General features: G+C 47.1%; 4 protein-coding genes across 5 annotated transcripts; 3 read left to right on the forward strand and 1 right to left on the reverse strand.

Annotated features, from left to right (window-relative positions):
• Positions 1-4091: 4091 nt before the first annotated feature.
• GL218_06257 (uncharacterized protein) lies at positions 4092-5504 on the forward strand (the record flags this gene model as incomplete). Its single annotated transcript, XM_033582962.1, has 1 exon — positions 4092-5504. The coding sequence occupies one exon, from the start codon at positions 4092-4094 to the stop codon at positions 5502-5504; it is 1413 nt and encodes a 470-aa protein (XP_033434144.1).
• Positions 5505-6560: 1056 nt separating this feature from the next.
• GL218_06258 (Extracellular exo-alpha-(1->5)-L-arabinofuranosidase) lies at positions 6561-7801 on the forward strand (the record flags this gene model as incomplete). Its single annotated transcript, XM_033582963.1, has 3 exons — positions 6561-6647; positions 6717-6802; positions 6868-7801. The coding sequence occupies 3 exons, from the start codon at positions 6561-6563 to the stop codon at positions 7799-7801; spliced, it is 1107 nt and encodes a 368-aa protein (XP_033434139.1).
• Positions 7802-9131: 1330 nt separating this feature from the next.
• GL218_06259 (Sphingolipid long chain base-responsive protein PIL1) lies at positions 9132-10483 on the reverse strand (the record flags this gene model as incomplete). The annotated part of the gene is made up of 5 exons (XM_033582964.1): positions 9132-9766; positions 9826-10009; positions 10065-10198; positions 10303-10363; positions 10427-10483. 5 exons carry the CDS (start codon positions 10481-10483, stop codon positions 9132-9134), a joined length of 1071 nt encoding a protein of 356 aa, XP_033434138.1.
• A 2045-nt stretch (positions 10484-12528) lies between these two features.
• On the forward strand, positions 12529-16115 carry GL218_06260 (Histone-lysine N-methyltransferase EZH1; the record flags this gene model as incomplete). 2 transcript variants are annotated; one of them, XM_033582966.1, is made up of 4 exons in its annotated part: positions 12529-12963; positions 13026-14173; positions 14267-14295; positions 14347-16115. In XM_033582966.1, 4 exons carry the CDS (start codon positions 12529-12531, stop codon positions 16113-16115), a joined length of 3381 nt encoding a protein of 1126 aa, XP_033433906.1. The 2 variants fall into 2 exon arrangements, with proteins under 2 accessions (XP_033433906.1, XP_033433907.1); XM_033582965.1 differs by having other exon boundaries at positions 13026-16115.
• Positions 16116-16558: the final 443 nt, after the last annotated feature.

Here is a 16558-nt window from a genome sequence, read left to right on the forward strand (position 1 = left end):
GCGCCGCACCCTATGACCTAATCTGGAGGGCAGTGTTTAATCAGCTTACATAGTAGGTACATATGTAGACGCAACTGTACGAATTAGTGTATGATTATTGATTAGTGAGATGTGCTGCTGAGCTTTGGAATCTTTTAAACCTACATGACTCTAATCAATAGTGTATCTGCCGTATCCCTTCTGTTGTATCCCGCGCGAACGAAATTGGTCTGGTCGTATGGGTTGGGAAGGAAAAAAGAAAATGATGATCATTGATCATATTACGCATCCACCATGATTTTACTTTTGCCCGTATAGACCTAAAGAAAATACACATACGAAGTACATGCTGCGATAGGCGCTGGCTAAAGATTTGTCGATGATTGTGGGGTAGTACCTGTGCGTATTGCGCTGCGCTGCTCGGTATCCTGCATCGGCCTCGGCAAACGGATAGATAGACTACGGCCTCAATTCGCACGGCCGCGTCTGCCACGACCAAGGCTAGCTGGGTAGAGACCTATCGCATTCTCCGGCCCCCACGTTCGTCAGCTCCCCTTGGCGCTTATTCCTAAGACTCAGGTGTCGTTGTTCGCATCGAGTCGACGGAAACAGGCAGCATAGGTAGGTAACTAGCATAAGGCGGCCCGTGATGATGGACGATGAGCCACTTTAACTTGTGTGTGTGTGTGTGTATGTATGTGTATGTGTGATGGGCGATGCGCATTTGACTGATGCTGTTGGGAGTCATGAAAGTGAGCGGATGTGCGATGACTTACCGAAAATCGATGATATTCCGCATATGCCTGGTAAAAGTAGGTACTTACCCACATACATACCAGACATGTATGTAAAAATGGTGGTGGCTCAGTTTTTTTCTGCAGCCAGCGGATTGCCGCATAGAAACCCCCCCGTATCGGGTATCGAAAACCGAACAGACGAATTATGTCAAGGTGCCCGTTCGAAACTGACTCTCCTACCTACATTCGCTTTCTGTCGTCTCAAGTATCAGGTATCAGGTATCCCTTATACGAAAAGGCGGACGGAGGTGGTTGTCTCGTGCTATGTGCTTACTATAGGTTATGTTTTGTATATGTAAGTATATATGTAGGTGTATTACATTAATGTGTTACGTAGGCGGGAGGCGGGCAGGTAAGGCTGTTTGTACATTACATATGTATGTACGTATTCGATGATGTTGTACCTATATCCATATGAAGGGCTGTTGGACTCACGTGTGATTGGTAAGATTGACTAGATTGGCAATTGATGATGACCTTGGCTTCTCGATCTCATTAACTGTAATTATATTGTAAAACAAAAGGTGGAGAACCCCATTATTGTTGCAGTATACATGTACATAATATGTACTGAAAAGGCAGGAAAAAGGTTTACGCTAAACTGTTAAACTCAAGGGAATAAGTTCCTTAGGAGGGGCTGGAGGGGTGTTTAATTCTGTACCTACCCTTCAACCTTCAACCTTACAACCCTGGTAAAAAAAGGGAAAGAAGAAAAAAAAAACCTAGTAGCACATCCAAGTTTCTACCGTTCATCCTATGCTTCAGATGCATCTACCCTTTTGTCTCTCAACCAAAAAAATTGTTTCCGCTTTTTCGATACGTTACACCTAGGTGCTTTTCGTACGACCTTAATAATTCTCTTTAACCATCTACTCGGTCTCTAAATTCAATTGATTTGGACCTATCCGTCTGCCTGGCCTGTTCTTGGGCCTAGCTGAAATACCTATCTTAAAGACTCGGCGTTGGTAGGAGCGTCGTTCTAGTACGTCTTTGCCTTCAGTCAATTTATTAGGTGGCTTCACATAGCGGATGCCATTTATGAATTCGGGAATATTGCGCGAGTCCAATGTCTCTATTAGGTACCTAATAGAGTGTAGGTCCATTAGGTATTGTTCAAGGGGGGCATTGGATTCCTTAGCCATCTTACGTAGCATCCCATTCTACCTTTCTACATCAGTTAGAGAGTTTCGTCCCCTGGTCCGTACCATATCTCAACTCTACCAACGCTCCAACTCATGTCACCATTTACCCCTCAAATGGGAAGTTCCCAATGTGGGCGGTGCCGAATACCTTTAGGTACACCAGGATCCGATACCGACCTCCCGTTGGCTTTTGTACAACGGAGATATCATACACTGTAATTCGGTAGCCCATTGAGTATCGCACCTCGCGCCTCGCGCCCGTCGAGCTTCTTTCCGCTTTCCGCATCTATTTTCACTATCGCGATCTTAGGAAACACTTTAGTGTCCTGCTGTCCGGTTATGTATTACTTCGACACAGGCGCACATGCAGTTCAGATGATCGCGAGTGGGATGAACCCTGAGTAGGAAACATCGCATACTACGTTTGTCCGCTAGTTGAACTAGCAAAATACATAACGAGGCATAATGGCCATCATTTCAAAATATGCCTATCTTGTCCGTTTTACGACAGTATTCGATCCACTTCCCTCTTAAGGATGTAACCTCACGATAGCATGCCTGACATGGCAGTTGGACTTCTACTTTGATGCTCGACTGGCGTGTCATGGGCAGTCGTTAGTTCCCTACTGCCATGATCCAGATCGGCTCACGGGGTACGTATCGTCACCAATATCCCGGCCGATCCGTATCGAGCAGGGACTAAAAGCCCATACAGAAACATGAATTGCGCAACAAGTAATTCCCGAGTGGACCAATGATTGATAAAAATAACGATGTCCCTGTTAAAATGTCCCTCCTTGCTCCAAACTGGGCTGTCCAGGCTTGTCTCTTTTCTGCAGGACCCCCATTGTTTCCCGCTCCGCAGGCTGGCAGGGCCTCCTTCGCACACAGAGCCACACTCGCGTACGCCGTACAAGAGTACTCTAAGTGAGATACGCAGCGGAGAAGCTAAGTGACCAGGGTCGTCCGCCGCATTCCGTCAAGATGCCTTCCTTTCTCATGTATACTACCTAAGTACATGTTCCACTGCATGGTGTCGAATGACAAGACGTTCAAGTAATCATCACTATGTAGCATATGTAGCATGCAGCTGGCCCTTTTCCTTGGTTGCAGAGCCTTGTGCCACCCACCAAACGTAGATCCTACCTCAATATATGTCGAGTCCTCTCCCCCAGATGCTGGTTTCTTTCCACTTGTCTGATTTCCCTTGCGTCTGCCTCCACACACGATGCTATCCAGATCAGGCGTTAGCATTCGAAGGCTCATATCTCCAAGACGAGTCCAAGATGAATTTGAGGATGGGTTTTCGGTTGATACCGAAAGATGGGATCAAAGGGCGGGACGGAATGACAGTAGTACACTTCCTAAGAGGCGGACAACCTACAGTAAGAGACGGCCGCCGCCACCGATTATAGTTAGTAGGGAACAAAGCATTCATGACATTCTGGATCCTCTGCCACCATTGCCGCCATACGACACGCCGCCGCGGTCCAGGTCTAGTTCCTTGAATAGCTGTGAACGCCACAACGACTCTTACTTATCACAATCAATCGACTCAAAGAGGTCTAAGTCACCTCTTTGTTCTATATCGTCAAAGGAAGATAGAAGCCAAGAATCACTCCAACTTTCTAGTGTGACAAGCTATGGAGGCGACGATTTTCCACCGCCGCCCCCTCCTAAGAGCTATTCCGAGTCTCCAGATTCTCTTAGACGACAGGCGGAACTATCAAGTTCGAATTTGGATTACATAGAAGCTTTATCTCTACGACCAGAAAATAGAGCGACAAGATTACAGCAACACCTGCGACGGCAGGAATCATTTTCAAGCATTACAGATAACATTCAGCAACTTATACAAGAGGCAGATGAGGCATTCAGAGCAGTCGGCAACGCTCTCGTTGAAGTGCAAGTCACGAACAATTCGACAAAAGCACTACCGTCGCTTCCTACTCCTGAATCGTCACCTGTTCTAAAGCCAGCACCTCTGGCTTCTCAGACTCGAGTAGAGAGTCCGCGACCTCAAGCAGTCGCTTCCCCGCAAATCATCCCTTCACCCAAGACTGTCGTTTCTCCTAAACCTGCCGCTACTCCCATCTACTCACCCCGACGGAATCCATCGGTGAACAACGGGGTCAAGAGGAAGAGGTCAAAGAAGTCTAAGAAGGTGAAGCCGATGAAGCCGAGTCGAAAGCCTGCCGCGTCCAAGTCGACAGCGAAGAGCGGCCCAATATGGAACTTCTCGGACAATGTGACTGATCTATTTAGTGGGAAACTCTTCCAGAAAATTGAGGTGGATGAAATGCTCACACCGGACCAACTGGAAGAGTATAGGTTGCGTAGGATGTCGACAATGAATTCAGAAAAATCGGTCAAGACAACCCAGACTACACAGTCCACTCAATCGACTCAACCGACCCAACCGACCCAGTCAACCCAGTCAACCCAGTCCGAGAAATTAATCGAGACGATTGACACTGAGTCGACCGACACACCGATTGAGCCCTTTCACCTTGAAGATCTATCTTCCAGAATTGGATCGGCCGGTATGTCACTCGACCTTGACACACCAACTGAAGAAAAACATATGTTATTACCATTTAAGCCTGTTGCCTGGAGGGACTTTTCTACAGAGGGACGCAATGAATATGGCCCAATCGAGCTTCCGGCATCGACCTCAACAACGGCATTACAGACGGATATAGGAGAAGAACCGGCGCAAAACAAAAATGCCACTTTCCAAACGCCACCAATGAGACAAGCTGCACGATTTGCTGCGAGAAGCCAGAAGGCATCACTGCCTAGTATCCCAGAAACGGCGGCCATCTTAACACCCACAAATGAATTGTTTGTCGGCCACGATCTCAGATATTCCCGAGATATGGTCGCGGATTCAAATTACGTTTTCCTTCAATCATCACCGTGTTCCATGACCAGCCCAATTTTCCGACACGGCCCGATCCGACTAGCCAAGTCTGATCTAATAGCGGATGTTAAAATCGGAGCGGATGATGGTCTAGACTGGACAGCATTCCAGATGGCTATTTCCGGGGGTGCCGGAGACTGGTTCTCCGAAAGCGACGACACAATTCGCCGTAGAGAGGCGGAAGAGGCAGCAGAAATCGTGGAATGGTTTGGCTCATGGAAGTTCAGCAGCCCCGGAGAACTCCTAGACCACCCTATTGAAGCCGATAGCCCTATGAGCATGACTTCAGGTGAGGATTGCTCGGAAGTATCATACAACGATACCGAGAAGGATAGCAACCCATACAACCAGCATTACCACTGGCAGACCCCCGGGCAGAAGACAGTACCTGAAATCCATCAGCCCGACTACGATATATCCGGGCTTGAGCTAGATACTTCAAGGATGAGTCTAGACGATGAGATATTTGATCAATCCAAGGAATATAATAGCCGAGAGAGCTATGCTAGTCTTCCACAGAGCCCGATGTTGGACCTCCGAGTTATTCGAAGCCCGGACGGAGACGATATGGATGTTGTCCCGATGGGATATAACCTTGGACACGACCTGGGAGATTTCCTTAAGTGGGAGGCGGAACATGCGTACGCCGGGGACTTTTACTGAGGCGTTACTTTGGGTTTCGCTCATCACAACGTTCGCAAATATTTGCAATTATAAGCAATGGATCATGCCATGCTTCGAAAGACTGAGCTGCCTCGAGGAGGCTGCATGTGTTAGAAATGAGTTTTACGTCGGACTGACTACCTGTTCATTTGTCATTATACCATTGATTTTATTAAGGGCGTTTGGGAGGCACGCTCTCTATTCAAAACGAATTGTTTTTTGGGATTTGGAATATTGGACTAAGCGGAGCGCGGCGCTGGGACGGATTGGCTTTTTGTTATGCTATTGGAACACAATTGGATTGTACCTTATCGTTGTGCAATCATTTGTGCAATCAGGAACTATAAATGGTATACTGGGAATCAGCTATATGATGGTTACAGTAAGAATTTATATTGGGAAGTTACCTTAGGTACAGGTATCCAAGGTGGAAGGGGGAAGGGAAGGGGTAGAAGAGAAAGAAGGGGAAGAAGAGGGGGTGATGGAAGGTGAAGGAAGCTAAAGGGGGAACTTACGCGGTCATGTTCGGGCAACTGCGGTGTCGTCCGTTACACATAAAATTTGGAATTTTGTTAAATATCGAGTCATCTTCCAAATCATATCTTCATGTCTGCTTCACATCACTCGACTTGTGACACTGGATTGATCATTTGGTGATGTACAATCAACCTCTAAAAGACAGGTTGTGATCTTGTCCACCCTCTCCACTTGCGTCGTCAGCTATCATCGTTATACAATCTCCTATAACCTTATACCAGTCAGAAATCTAACGATACCCGGTTATTCTCACCTAGTTCATCTTTCTATCTAGTTATTATTTATCTTAGTCACAACTTTTAACCTTTTTCTTTTTTTTTCTTTTTTTCTATCTTACGAATAAACCCTAATTTCGTACTCGCAGATCGGACATACTGAAACAAGCACAGTTTTAAAAATATACGTCACCAACCGAAAGTCAATCAAGAGGAGCAAATGCTCTATATCTTTCTCCGGGACGCCTTGGCGGGTGCGAGCCGCGCGTTAGCCTCGATAATGTCGATGGACAATCCCGCAGCTATGCAATACGATAACTCGACTCTTACTATTACTTCTATCGGCACTCCGGACCCATTCGTAACCCTCTTTAGAGGCCGCTACTATCTCGTAAGCTACTGACACTACCCACTAACTTATATGTTCTTGATAGGATGGCACTGCTAACTTTATACCAAGACCTTCACCGCCGGAAATAGGGTCGAAATATGGTCATCCCGCAGCCTGGCTGACATCGAGAGCTCTGCTGATAGACATGTAATTTGGTATACACTATCTCCTCTAATGGCATATCTCTTTTAGCCAGTCATGGTGCTGACATTAACGCCAGGACTCCTCCTCAGGGCACCGACCACTCCGCCGATCTTTGGGCTCCCGAGCTTCATGCTCTGCATGGCCGATGGTACGTCTACTATGCCGCCGCGAACCCGGCTCACGGGAACAAGAGCCACCGGATGTATGTTCTGGGAGGACCACCGGCATCCGAGGACCCTTGTCGGGGTCAGTGGGAATTCTTAGGTCGCATTAACGAGATGCCGGACCACTGGGCGATCGACGGTACTGTATTCGAGATGAACGGGCATCTGTACTTTGTATATTCGGGTTGGCCTCTCGATAACCCCGATGATTCGTCCGATCTTATACAGCAGCTGTATATCATGAAACTCGAGGACCCGACAAGCGCTGCCAGTCCTGCCATCGTCATATCTCGCCCGCAGCATCCCTGGGAAATTACACGCGAAGGTAACGGTACGGACCATGGCATCAATGAGGGACCGCAGTTCTTGAGCTCACCCGACGGAGGTATCTCTTGGCAGGGTTTGGTCTACTCATGTGCCGGCAGCTGGACCCACGAATACAAGATGGGACTATTACAGTATATAGGGGGTGACCCATTAGATCCGACTTCGTGGCGGAAAGGGGAAGAGCCGCTCGTTCAGACGCGGAGACACGGTACCGGCCCCTTTGGGCCAGGCCATGGGTCATTTCTCAATATAGGTGGACAAGTTGTGGCTATATACCACGCAACCGATAGTCCAACAGACGGGTGGGAGAACCGCAGAGCAAGGGCTCAGAGGGTAGCATTTACAGACGAGGGGCCATACATGGGACGATCGTTTGGTATGGAACCTCCCCGTCCAGAGAGCGGTAGCTTGGTCCGACGCCTGAAGCAGAAGTTGGGAATGAGCGGCCGCGGTAAGCAGGAATTGGCTAGCGAGAAGAGTCTAAAGACCCTGCTAGGGAACAGAGCGACGTATACTTAGATATAGGAGGGGATGGGGTCAAGTGTAAGGGGCAAGATAGATTAAATGGAATAATACACGTTTGGGGGATTGAATTATAGCTATGGCAGGGTCCCGGTGGCATCATATAATTAGGACTTTTCTATGTAGTATGAAATAAATGAGTTATTTTTTGTCGCAGATTACTGAGAATACAGGTGCATGAATTCCGTGTACTACATATACAACTGTCGAGGCTATGGGATCTGAGATGCTTTTTTTTTTATTGACTCCTGTGATTTTTTAGCATAGCTTATTCAGGCAGAAGTACTATTTGAATTGTAATATTTCTTGTTAGGAGGGTACGTTAAGATTAGGTCTTTCATCGTTCTATGAAGGGAATAAGTATACAACACCTTCAGTAAGGAGAAATGGGATATTTTTATAACCGCCATACTCGAGGCATGGTTTTAGGGAGAATACCAAAAAAAAAAGAAAAAAAAAGAGAAAATAATAAGAATTATAGTGATTACTAGGGACTAGTTGTGCAATCAAAACGTGCACTATTAACTTCATATGTATCAAGGCCCGTGTTTAAGAGGTAGGCATGTTCGTGTGCATTATCATCATACCTACCTAATTACAAGGAGCGAGCAAATAGACAACATGCCATGTAAATTTAACGTGAAGTGCCACGGTACTTGCAAATAAGTAGGAATTCTCGACACGTTCGTTGTTGCTCTTGCGTGAAAGCTTATTGTGTATATTGTTCTTACAGAGGCATGGTCATATGTTTCTTTTTGCTACTTACTTACTCACTCACGCACTATAAGTACAAGACAAGACAAGACATGGGAAAAGCACTGATTATTGCCTGGTTATTGGTATGGAGGAGTGTATTAAGGGGGCAAGTAGCAAGTAGCAAGTAGGTAAGGTAAGGTAAGCACCGTTCTTTGTGTTATTTGCAAAGTGTTTTGTCTCCAGTTCTCCTCCATTCACTCATCCCCTCATCCGTGCTGTCCAGTTCCTATTACGTGTGTATACATGTGTATGTGTGTGTGTTCATCACCGTCCCGCCTCGCCTCGCCCCGCCCCGTCCGATCGTTGTTCGTTCATCCTATCGTTTCATCCAGGCAAAGCAGTGCTCAAAAGGGCAAGTAAGTTGGTCTCCTCGAGACCGGAATCAATTAATCAATGTGCTGCAATGTCATGTCGTGTGCCCTAAGAAGTGCTATACCACTACCGTGTCCGACCTCGCCCGACCTCGCCTGACCTCGCCCGTACCTGCTGCTATAAACCTTTCCTCGTATTAGACATTACTAGTGAATTACCGTCAGCCACTGGAGCCGGAGATGGGTAATTAAGCACCCTACTAGGCAGCCATCTCAGGGGCGCGGCCTCGGTGCTGCTCGCCGTTCAAGCCACTGTCAGAATCCAGTATGGAATGGGCCTGATCGTCCTCCTGTTCCTCTTCCTCCTCATACTCGTGGTTCCGGTGCTCTCCAGCTGCAACCCAGGACTCGCGGTCGTTAAGAGGGGCGTCCTGAGCGGACAGATCCAAGCCTTCTGATCTAGCTTTGATGTTGTTTCGGCGGCGCATGGAGAGCGTACGGGCGCGTGTGGATAGCTTTGGGTTCACGGCTGCGTTCGATGACACCCAGTTAGTTAGTGCATCTTCGCAGTCCTGAATGATGGCCTTGCTGGCCTCGTAGCCATCGTAGGCAGCTCGGGTCTCGCCAGGGGTTACGGGCGTATCGTCGATGAGCTCAAGGAGGTGCTTGCCATAGCCGGCGATGATTGCGACTTTCTCACAGTGCTCTTGCAGGGCGTCGAACTGGTAGGTGTATGCCGCCTTTAGTTTCTCACGAGTAATGTTAGATAGCTGAGCCTCAGCCACAAGCGATTCAGCTTCGGCGCGAACAAGTTCCTGCTCAAGAACAACGATTTTGGGTGAGTTGGGCTCTTTGTATTTAAGCTGGGCGATTTGATCGGCAATCTTCTGCTTTCCTGTTATGGGGTTAGCTGGTGTCGATCTCTATAGTGGGTTTCTTGCGAGGGGTATTCACGGTCTCGGCTAGGCTGCACTGATGCCTCGATATTTCTAATGCTCTTCATGGTTACGCGATACTGGTCATATCGATCGACGTACTGGTCCTCAAGTTCGCCAATTTCATAGATGAGTACACCAAGCTTGTCGGTGACGTCAGAGACGTCTTCGTCGCCAGCTTCACCCCAGAGTGAGAGTTGTTGCTAGATAGAAGTTTTTAGCGGGCGCAATCTTTGGGGGGGGATAGGTTCCACGTACAGCAACCTCCATGCGCTCCTTTGCGACAAGCTCCAGGCTCCTCATCACGTTCTTTTCCATTTTGACAAGTTGGGTTAACTTCTTGGCTAGGTCAGGCCCGAAAGCGCCGGCGGCATTTCGACGAAGCGCATGTCCTTTATGCTTTTTATTAGCGGACTGATCTTCTTTGGAAAATGAAGAACCCATCGTGAACGTGAACGGTATTGTCATAAGTTGGGAGAGTACTGAGAAAACTTACCAAATCCGCCTCTTCCGAATAATCTACCCGACTTAGTAGACGATGGCGGGGGAGGGGGGTTCTATGGCAACGATGTTAACAATGCATCTGCCTTAAAGCGCATTGACTAGGCAACGAGGCCTACCTGAATCTGCGAGGCAGTTGGCGCCCGAGTCTGGCGCATAGAATATGTTCGATGCATTGTAAAAGACGGATTGGTAACAAGTATTAAGCGGATTGCAGTGATACTAGGAAGGTCGGCTCGGTAAGGATATAGCTGTGATGTTAAGAGACAATGTAAGAGGGTCGACAACTATGGTGGAGTATGCGATGCGATGGTTGATACTTTGTTATAATACTTTGCTATATTCGTTATAGGAAGACTGGAGCTGATTAATGGGAATATGGAATTCGGAATGCGGAATGCGGAATGCGATACTCCAAAAGGTAAGGAAGATGGTGAAAGTGTGGATGTAATTTTTTAGTCTTTTAAGATCTTCGTCTTAAAAAGAAGCGGACGGATTTGGGTATTGGTCTTGGGCGATCATATACGTAAGGTACACACACACACTTTTTTCGTATTTAAGAATAAGAATGGAAGATGGACTTGGATGGGCTGGATGCTTGGATGCTGGATGCTGGATGGTAAGATGGGCATGTTGTTCCCAGTGGCCCCATGAATGTCTTGGGGCTCTACAGGTTTTGACCTGTTAGAACCAAAGAGCTTAGGTTGAGACAATCGAAAAAGTGGGAACAAAAAGAGAGCTGGTCCCCTTACTGCTACGTCATCACTACCGAATTGTGTTTTTCCAGCTCTTAGTGTAAAGAGCTAATCCTAACATGGTGATTGACCTAACGGGTAGCGTATCTCTAGCTCCGATCTTGTTCTTTGGGGCGCACAAGTCTTGAGCTCATGCCGTCTTCGAAGGTGCTTCCACTTAGTGCTTCCACTTAATCATTCATTACGGATCGCATGCGTACAAATTAGCTCTTGACTAAGAAAGAAACTTGTACGTAGCTCCAGTCCCTTAGAGTAGAACGTGTAATGACGCTTGACTCGGAAGAAAAAGTTTAAACAGCGGATAATCTAATCCTAGCTTGATATATAACATGACTACATCACTTCAAGTAATTGATTGAATGAGTATATGTTAGGTAGGTAGTTAAAATAATAATAGCCAGGTATTATGTATAATAATAGGTTCAAGACTTGTATTTTCGAGTATAGTTAAATGATTGAACACGACATATTGGATATTATATTAATATGAGACATCTGAGTTAAGTACCTGGCATAGATAATCCAATCATCATGTTAGGAAGTAGAGACAAGACTTTACTTCAATAACTCAAATTTAATTGGGTGTTGGAAACTTGTTGCCATTTCCATATGAGAGCAATTGTACCTATCTCCTAAGCTACGTAGGTAATGAGGTACCTACGTAGAGGTCTGAACCTTCCTAGAGCTAAGAATACTAGCCACAAAGGAAGCCACACTCCTATTATAAGCGATTAGATAACGATAACACCTTATTAGTTCATCTCGTGTCGTCTCATCTTATCGACGCGTCCGTCAATCAAGACTTATAAAATTCACATTTCTCTCGTAACTATTAATTTAGCATCACTTCAACTTCTTAAGAGGTTCAATAGTAAGTTCCTTTATTCATTGGTTTAGTTTACCTGTGATTTATCCAAAATAGGCCCAAGTTTTCTATCACAAACATTAAATCCAACCCCTTTTTTTTTTAATATATTCTTATAATTACTTGAGACGCGTTTACATCTAGGACCAAACAGCCACAATTATCACCCTTGGCCTTGGGATCATATTCACTTACCCGTAATAGACAATAAACAATGGGTGGAGCACTGTCATATCCACCACATCCTTGGTAGACTCAAGGACGAAGACAAGGACTCGGACTCTGGGAGTATTCCAATCTGGAGTTGGAGATTGAAAATAGGGGCGGAGTCGAGGGTGTGCGGCCTAGCAGCAGGTGCTCTAGCGAGATGGATAGAGTTCCTATTGATTTAACGGCCGTGGTTTCAGATTCCGATGATTATAATGTCTCAGAGGTTACACCTCAAGAAGGGCAGTCACAGTCACAGTCTCAGTCTCAATCTCATTTACTATCAGAACTATCGCAATTATCACAATTTGAATCTCAGTTAGGGGCACATCCTCGTAATCCTACTAGTCCACATCTTCCGGATAAGTCACCTGGACAGCAAGAACCTTCATCTATGGAGGAACATTCTATATCGATTCGCGCTGCAACTCCTCCTATGTCCGCTAAGGGGTCTACGTCAAAGCATGGAAACCAAGATGGCAAGACTGCTTCATTACCGGCTAGATCAAGCGGCAGCTCTAGGAATGGCGTAGATGCCACACCTTCATCAAGTCAGCGCCACCCGCCTGGAAGCCATCGAACACCTAAAATTCAAACCCCGAAAAAATCTTCCTGGTCCATCGATGACGTTGTGGTAGCTTTACGAGAGTTCTCAGAAGAGATCGGCACGGACGGCGCCAAGCTCACTGCTCGGTTGATTCATATAGCTTGGAAAAAAGAAGCGCCCAATCAGCAGTTTACGAGCAAGAAGGATTGGTTTGCGGATATGAAACGCGCCCCGTTAGAAGGCGTTGGGAGATCGTCAGATACGATAAAAATTAAGTATAAGGTTTGTCTCCAAGGACTCGCTGCACACGCTATTCGAGATCCTAAAATCCGGATCTCATCTAGAATAGGAGTGAGAGGCTAACAAATGCACAGCAATTTGGCCATGGTAGATCTGGAAAACAGGAAAAGAAAGAACAACATCAGGTCATTTGCATTAAAACCGATGCAGAGAAGGTCCCGTCCTACGGTTTTCATCATGTTGAAATCAGGAAGAATATTCTTTCTCCCAATACTATGCTTACTTACGTCCCTCATCTACGAGATCTGGCAGATAATGAAGAAGGCGTCTACCGCCGCTGGCTAGAAAATTTAGAAAACATGGACAAGACATCTGGGTTTGCTACGCTAAGTCGGCACCAAAAGGTGACAAAGACCATTCAAAAGGAGCGTGCGACTACCTTACTATTATATCTCGACTCTTGGCTTGATAGACTTGGCCTCAACATTGAGAATTGTACTAAGACCACCCTTATCCGCTATATGGCCAGTCAGAGTGATAATGTCACTCCTCAGCAAAAGTCAAGTATTCTGAATTCATATAATGATGAGCCTGGGTCTCCGCGATCGGCCAAAACTGTCAGAATTTTCACGGAAGCATTTGATCGGGTCTTCAACTCACCTCTTCTACGCGAGCGCGCCGTGCCTCTTCGCGACGTCCTCTTACTAGATAAGTCGGTTGATACCATCGTCGATTCTAAGAAATGGATGAAGGAGACTCCTAGCCAATCGAAAGTCACCGAAGAGCAGGCAACGGTCGAATCTTTTCTCGAAACTTACGCGCTGCTTGGTTGCTTGATATGCACCAGCCATTCCTGCGAACACGGCGAATACGGTGTTGATAACGAACGGAAGCGGTTCTCTATCGAGGTAGTTGGCGGTTTGTCACCTATGATTCGTCAACAGCTTACGCAGAGATCCAAGGGAAGGATCGAAGATAGCCCTACATCTCGCAAAGTAAAAAAGCCTTGCGGCGATGACTGCTTTTTGAATGGGCGCCCGGGAACACGAGCCCGTGCATGGAGTGAGAGTGAAATAATGCTCCTCAGATCATTCTTCTCGACGTTGAGCAACACGAATATACCGGTACAATGCGCTACTTCTGTGGCCACTGGACGGCCCTGTTGGGATGTCAGCCGTCAGCTCGATAAGCTTGATCTAACTGTTCCCAGTGCGGACCCCATACCACAGGTTCAAGTGAAACCGCTACCTTGGTATGATAGGAAAAAGAAAATGCTCATAGGGGACTGGCAAGATCATACTAATACCCACGAGCACCAGAGGAAGGACTGTTTTGATCCATGTAGCCATGAAGGGCCGTGCACAATGAAGAACTGTAGGTGCGTCCAAAACCGCCTTATGTGCGAGCGCTTCTGTCGATGCACAGCAGCAATTTGCGCCAGCAAGTTCACCGGCTGTGCCTGTCACTCTCATGGGAAGACATGTGTCCCTAAGCAAAAGGATCGGCCTTGCATTTGCGTGCAGCTTAATCGCGAATGTGACCCTGTTCTATGCGGGAGCTGTGGTGCTTCCGATAGAGCCAACCCAGCAAATGCGGATAACGATGCTCTACATGCCGCTGGATGCCAGAACTGTGCACTTCAGCGAGGCAGATCAAAGTCGGTTATGCTTGGAAGATCTAAGATTGCTGGCTATGGACTCTTTGCTACCGAAGATATTGCACAAGATGAGTTCGTCATCGAGTACGTTGGTGAACTTATCAGTCAGGACGAAGGGGTCCGTCGCGAGGCACGTCGCGGGGACGTATTTGACGAGTCGTCTAATTCATCATATCTCTTCACCCTACTAGAGCAAGAAGGGATTTGGGTTGATGCCGCTATCTACGGTAATCTTAGTCGATATATCAACCACCAGGAAACCAACTGTAATGTTACGCCGCGAATCCTCTATGTCAATGGCGAATATCGCATCAAATTCACGTCTCTGCGGGAAATTAAGGCCGGGGAAGAGTTGTTTTTCCATTACGGCGAGAACTTCCCAAATCTGACTAAGAAGCTTTTGCAAGAAGAGAAAGCCGAGAAAAAGCGACGTAAGGCTAAGGAGCAAGCCCGCAAGAAAGGCCAGGATGATGATGAAAAGCCAAGGAAGAAACCCGGTCGCAAGCCAGGTAGAAAACCAGGGCGTAAACCGGGCCGCAAACCAAAGAAAACCTTCGCTAAAGTCGATTCAGAACCGGAAGACGATGACGAAGCTCTTGAACCCACGGAAGAGCCACTCTCTGACATCAATATAGCTAAGGGACGTAAGCGCAAGCGTGCCGTTATCGACGAAGAAGAATCGGATGAGGGCGAGTATCGCCCTAAAACTGACTTTCAGGATGATGTAATGGTAGGCGTCGGTGAAGGATCACCCACTCGCAAACCATCGCGCTTAAGGAAGCGACTAGGAGCCCCGCCAAAGGCTAGGAAGAGTTTCCCAGCTCCGGTTGCCAGGCGCGAAGAAACTGACGAAGGGGTGGATGAAGGCAATGAGCTTGAGTTAACGCCTAAACGGCAGCGTAAGAAACCACGAAGACTCCTTGAGGATGCTACGCTTGAAGAAATTGACAAAGCCTTGGTGGTAGAGAGCAAGCCTATAACTGTACCCAAGCGTCGGGGCAGGAAGCCGAAACATATTAAAGAGCAAGAGTTGCGAGAGAAAGAGCAGCGAGAAAAAGAGATACGAGAGAGAGAAGCCAACATAGAGGCCAAGGGCGGCGAAGGAGACACGGTCGTCATAGGGGGGACACATAATGCTGTTCAGGGCAGCGCCCCAGGCAGCGCTCAAGGGAGTAGTCGTTTTAAGCATACGGAAGCTAGGCTTGAGCTTGACTCAGATTCAGCCGCTGGCAGAGAGACGCCTTCTCTAGCGCGAAACCGACGACAGGCCAAAGACGTGGTAGAATCCAGCCCATTATCAACGCCAGATTCGGGCATCGCATACCCCGAGCTCGACCTATCCGACTCGGACATACGGCCCGTATCTAAAAGAGGACGCACGAGGAAAGGTGCAAGTGGCGATGATGAATATAACGGCGGAAGTTGGAATGATAGCGACGGAGTCATACACGCCGGTGCTGGTACCGATGACAGCGATGATGACTTACCGATCGACCGCTCGCGAACCAGGCGCAGACCGGCCAGGTACGATGATTAGCCTAGGTCTTCTTCGAAGATTCTCCTACTTAGCAGTGCCAAACTAATATTAGGAGTTTTTCCATCGAAGCAGTGAGGAGATTTCTAATCCCATCCAACATTCGACTCGGCCCGAAATTTAATCCCAAGGCCACATCTTATGGTGCAAGCCACTACCTACCTAGGTAGGTATCTGACCTACTCTACGTTATATAATAGAATCGACTTTTAGCCTAAGGAGATGTATAATAGTGTCCGCGGACATGGCTGTAGAAATACCTTTTTACATTAGCATTGCGTGCGGGCTGGTTGCAAGAGATAGTCTAATTTCCGTTAGCTACGAGGCTCTTAATCACCCTTGAGGATGGGTAGTACAGTAATTCCACGATGCATTTTTTCTAATTTGGTGGTTTTATCATAGACCGGTTTGCGGTATTGTAGATGACTACCTACCTAGGTATCCAG

This window comes from Daldinia childiae, assembly GCF_008694065.1.
Source record: "Daldinia childiae strain JS-1345 chromosome Unknown Scaffold6, whole genome shotgun sequence".
NCBI lineage: Eukaryota > Fungi > Ascomycota > Sordariomycetes > Xylariales > Hypoxylaceae > Daldinia > Daldinia childiae.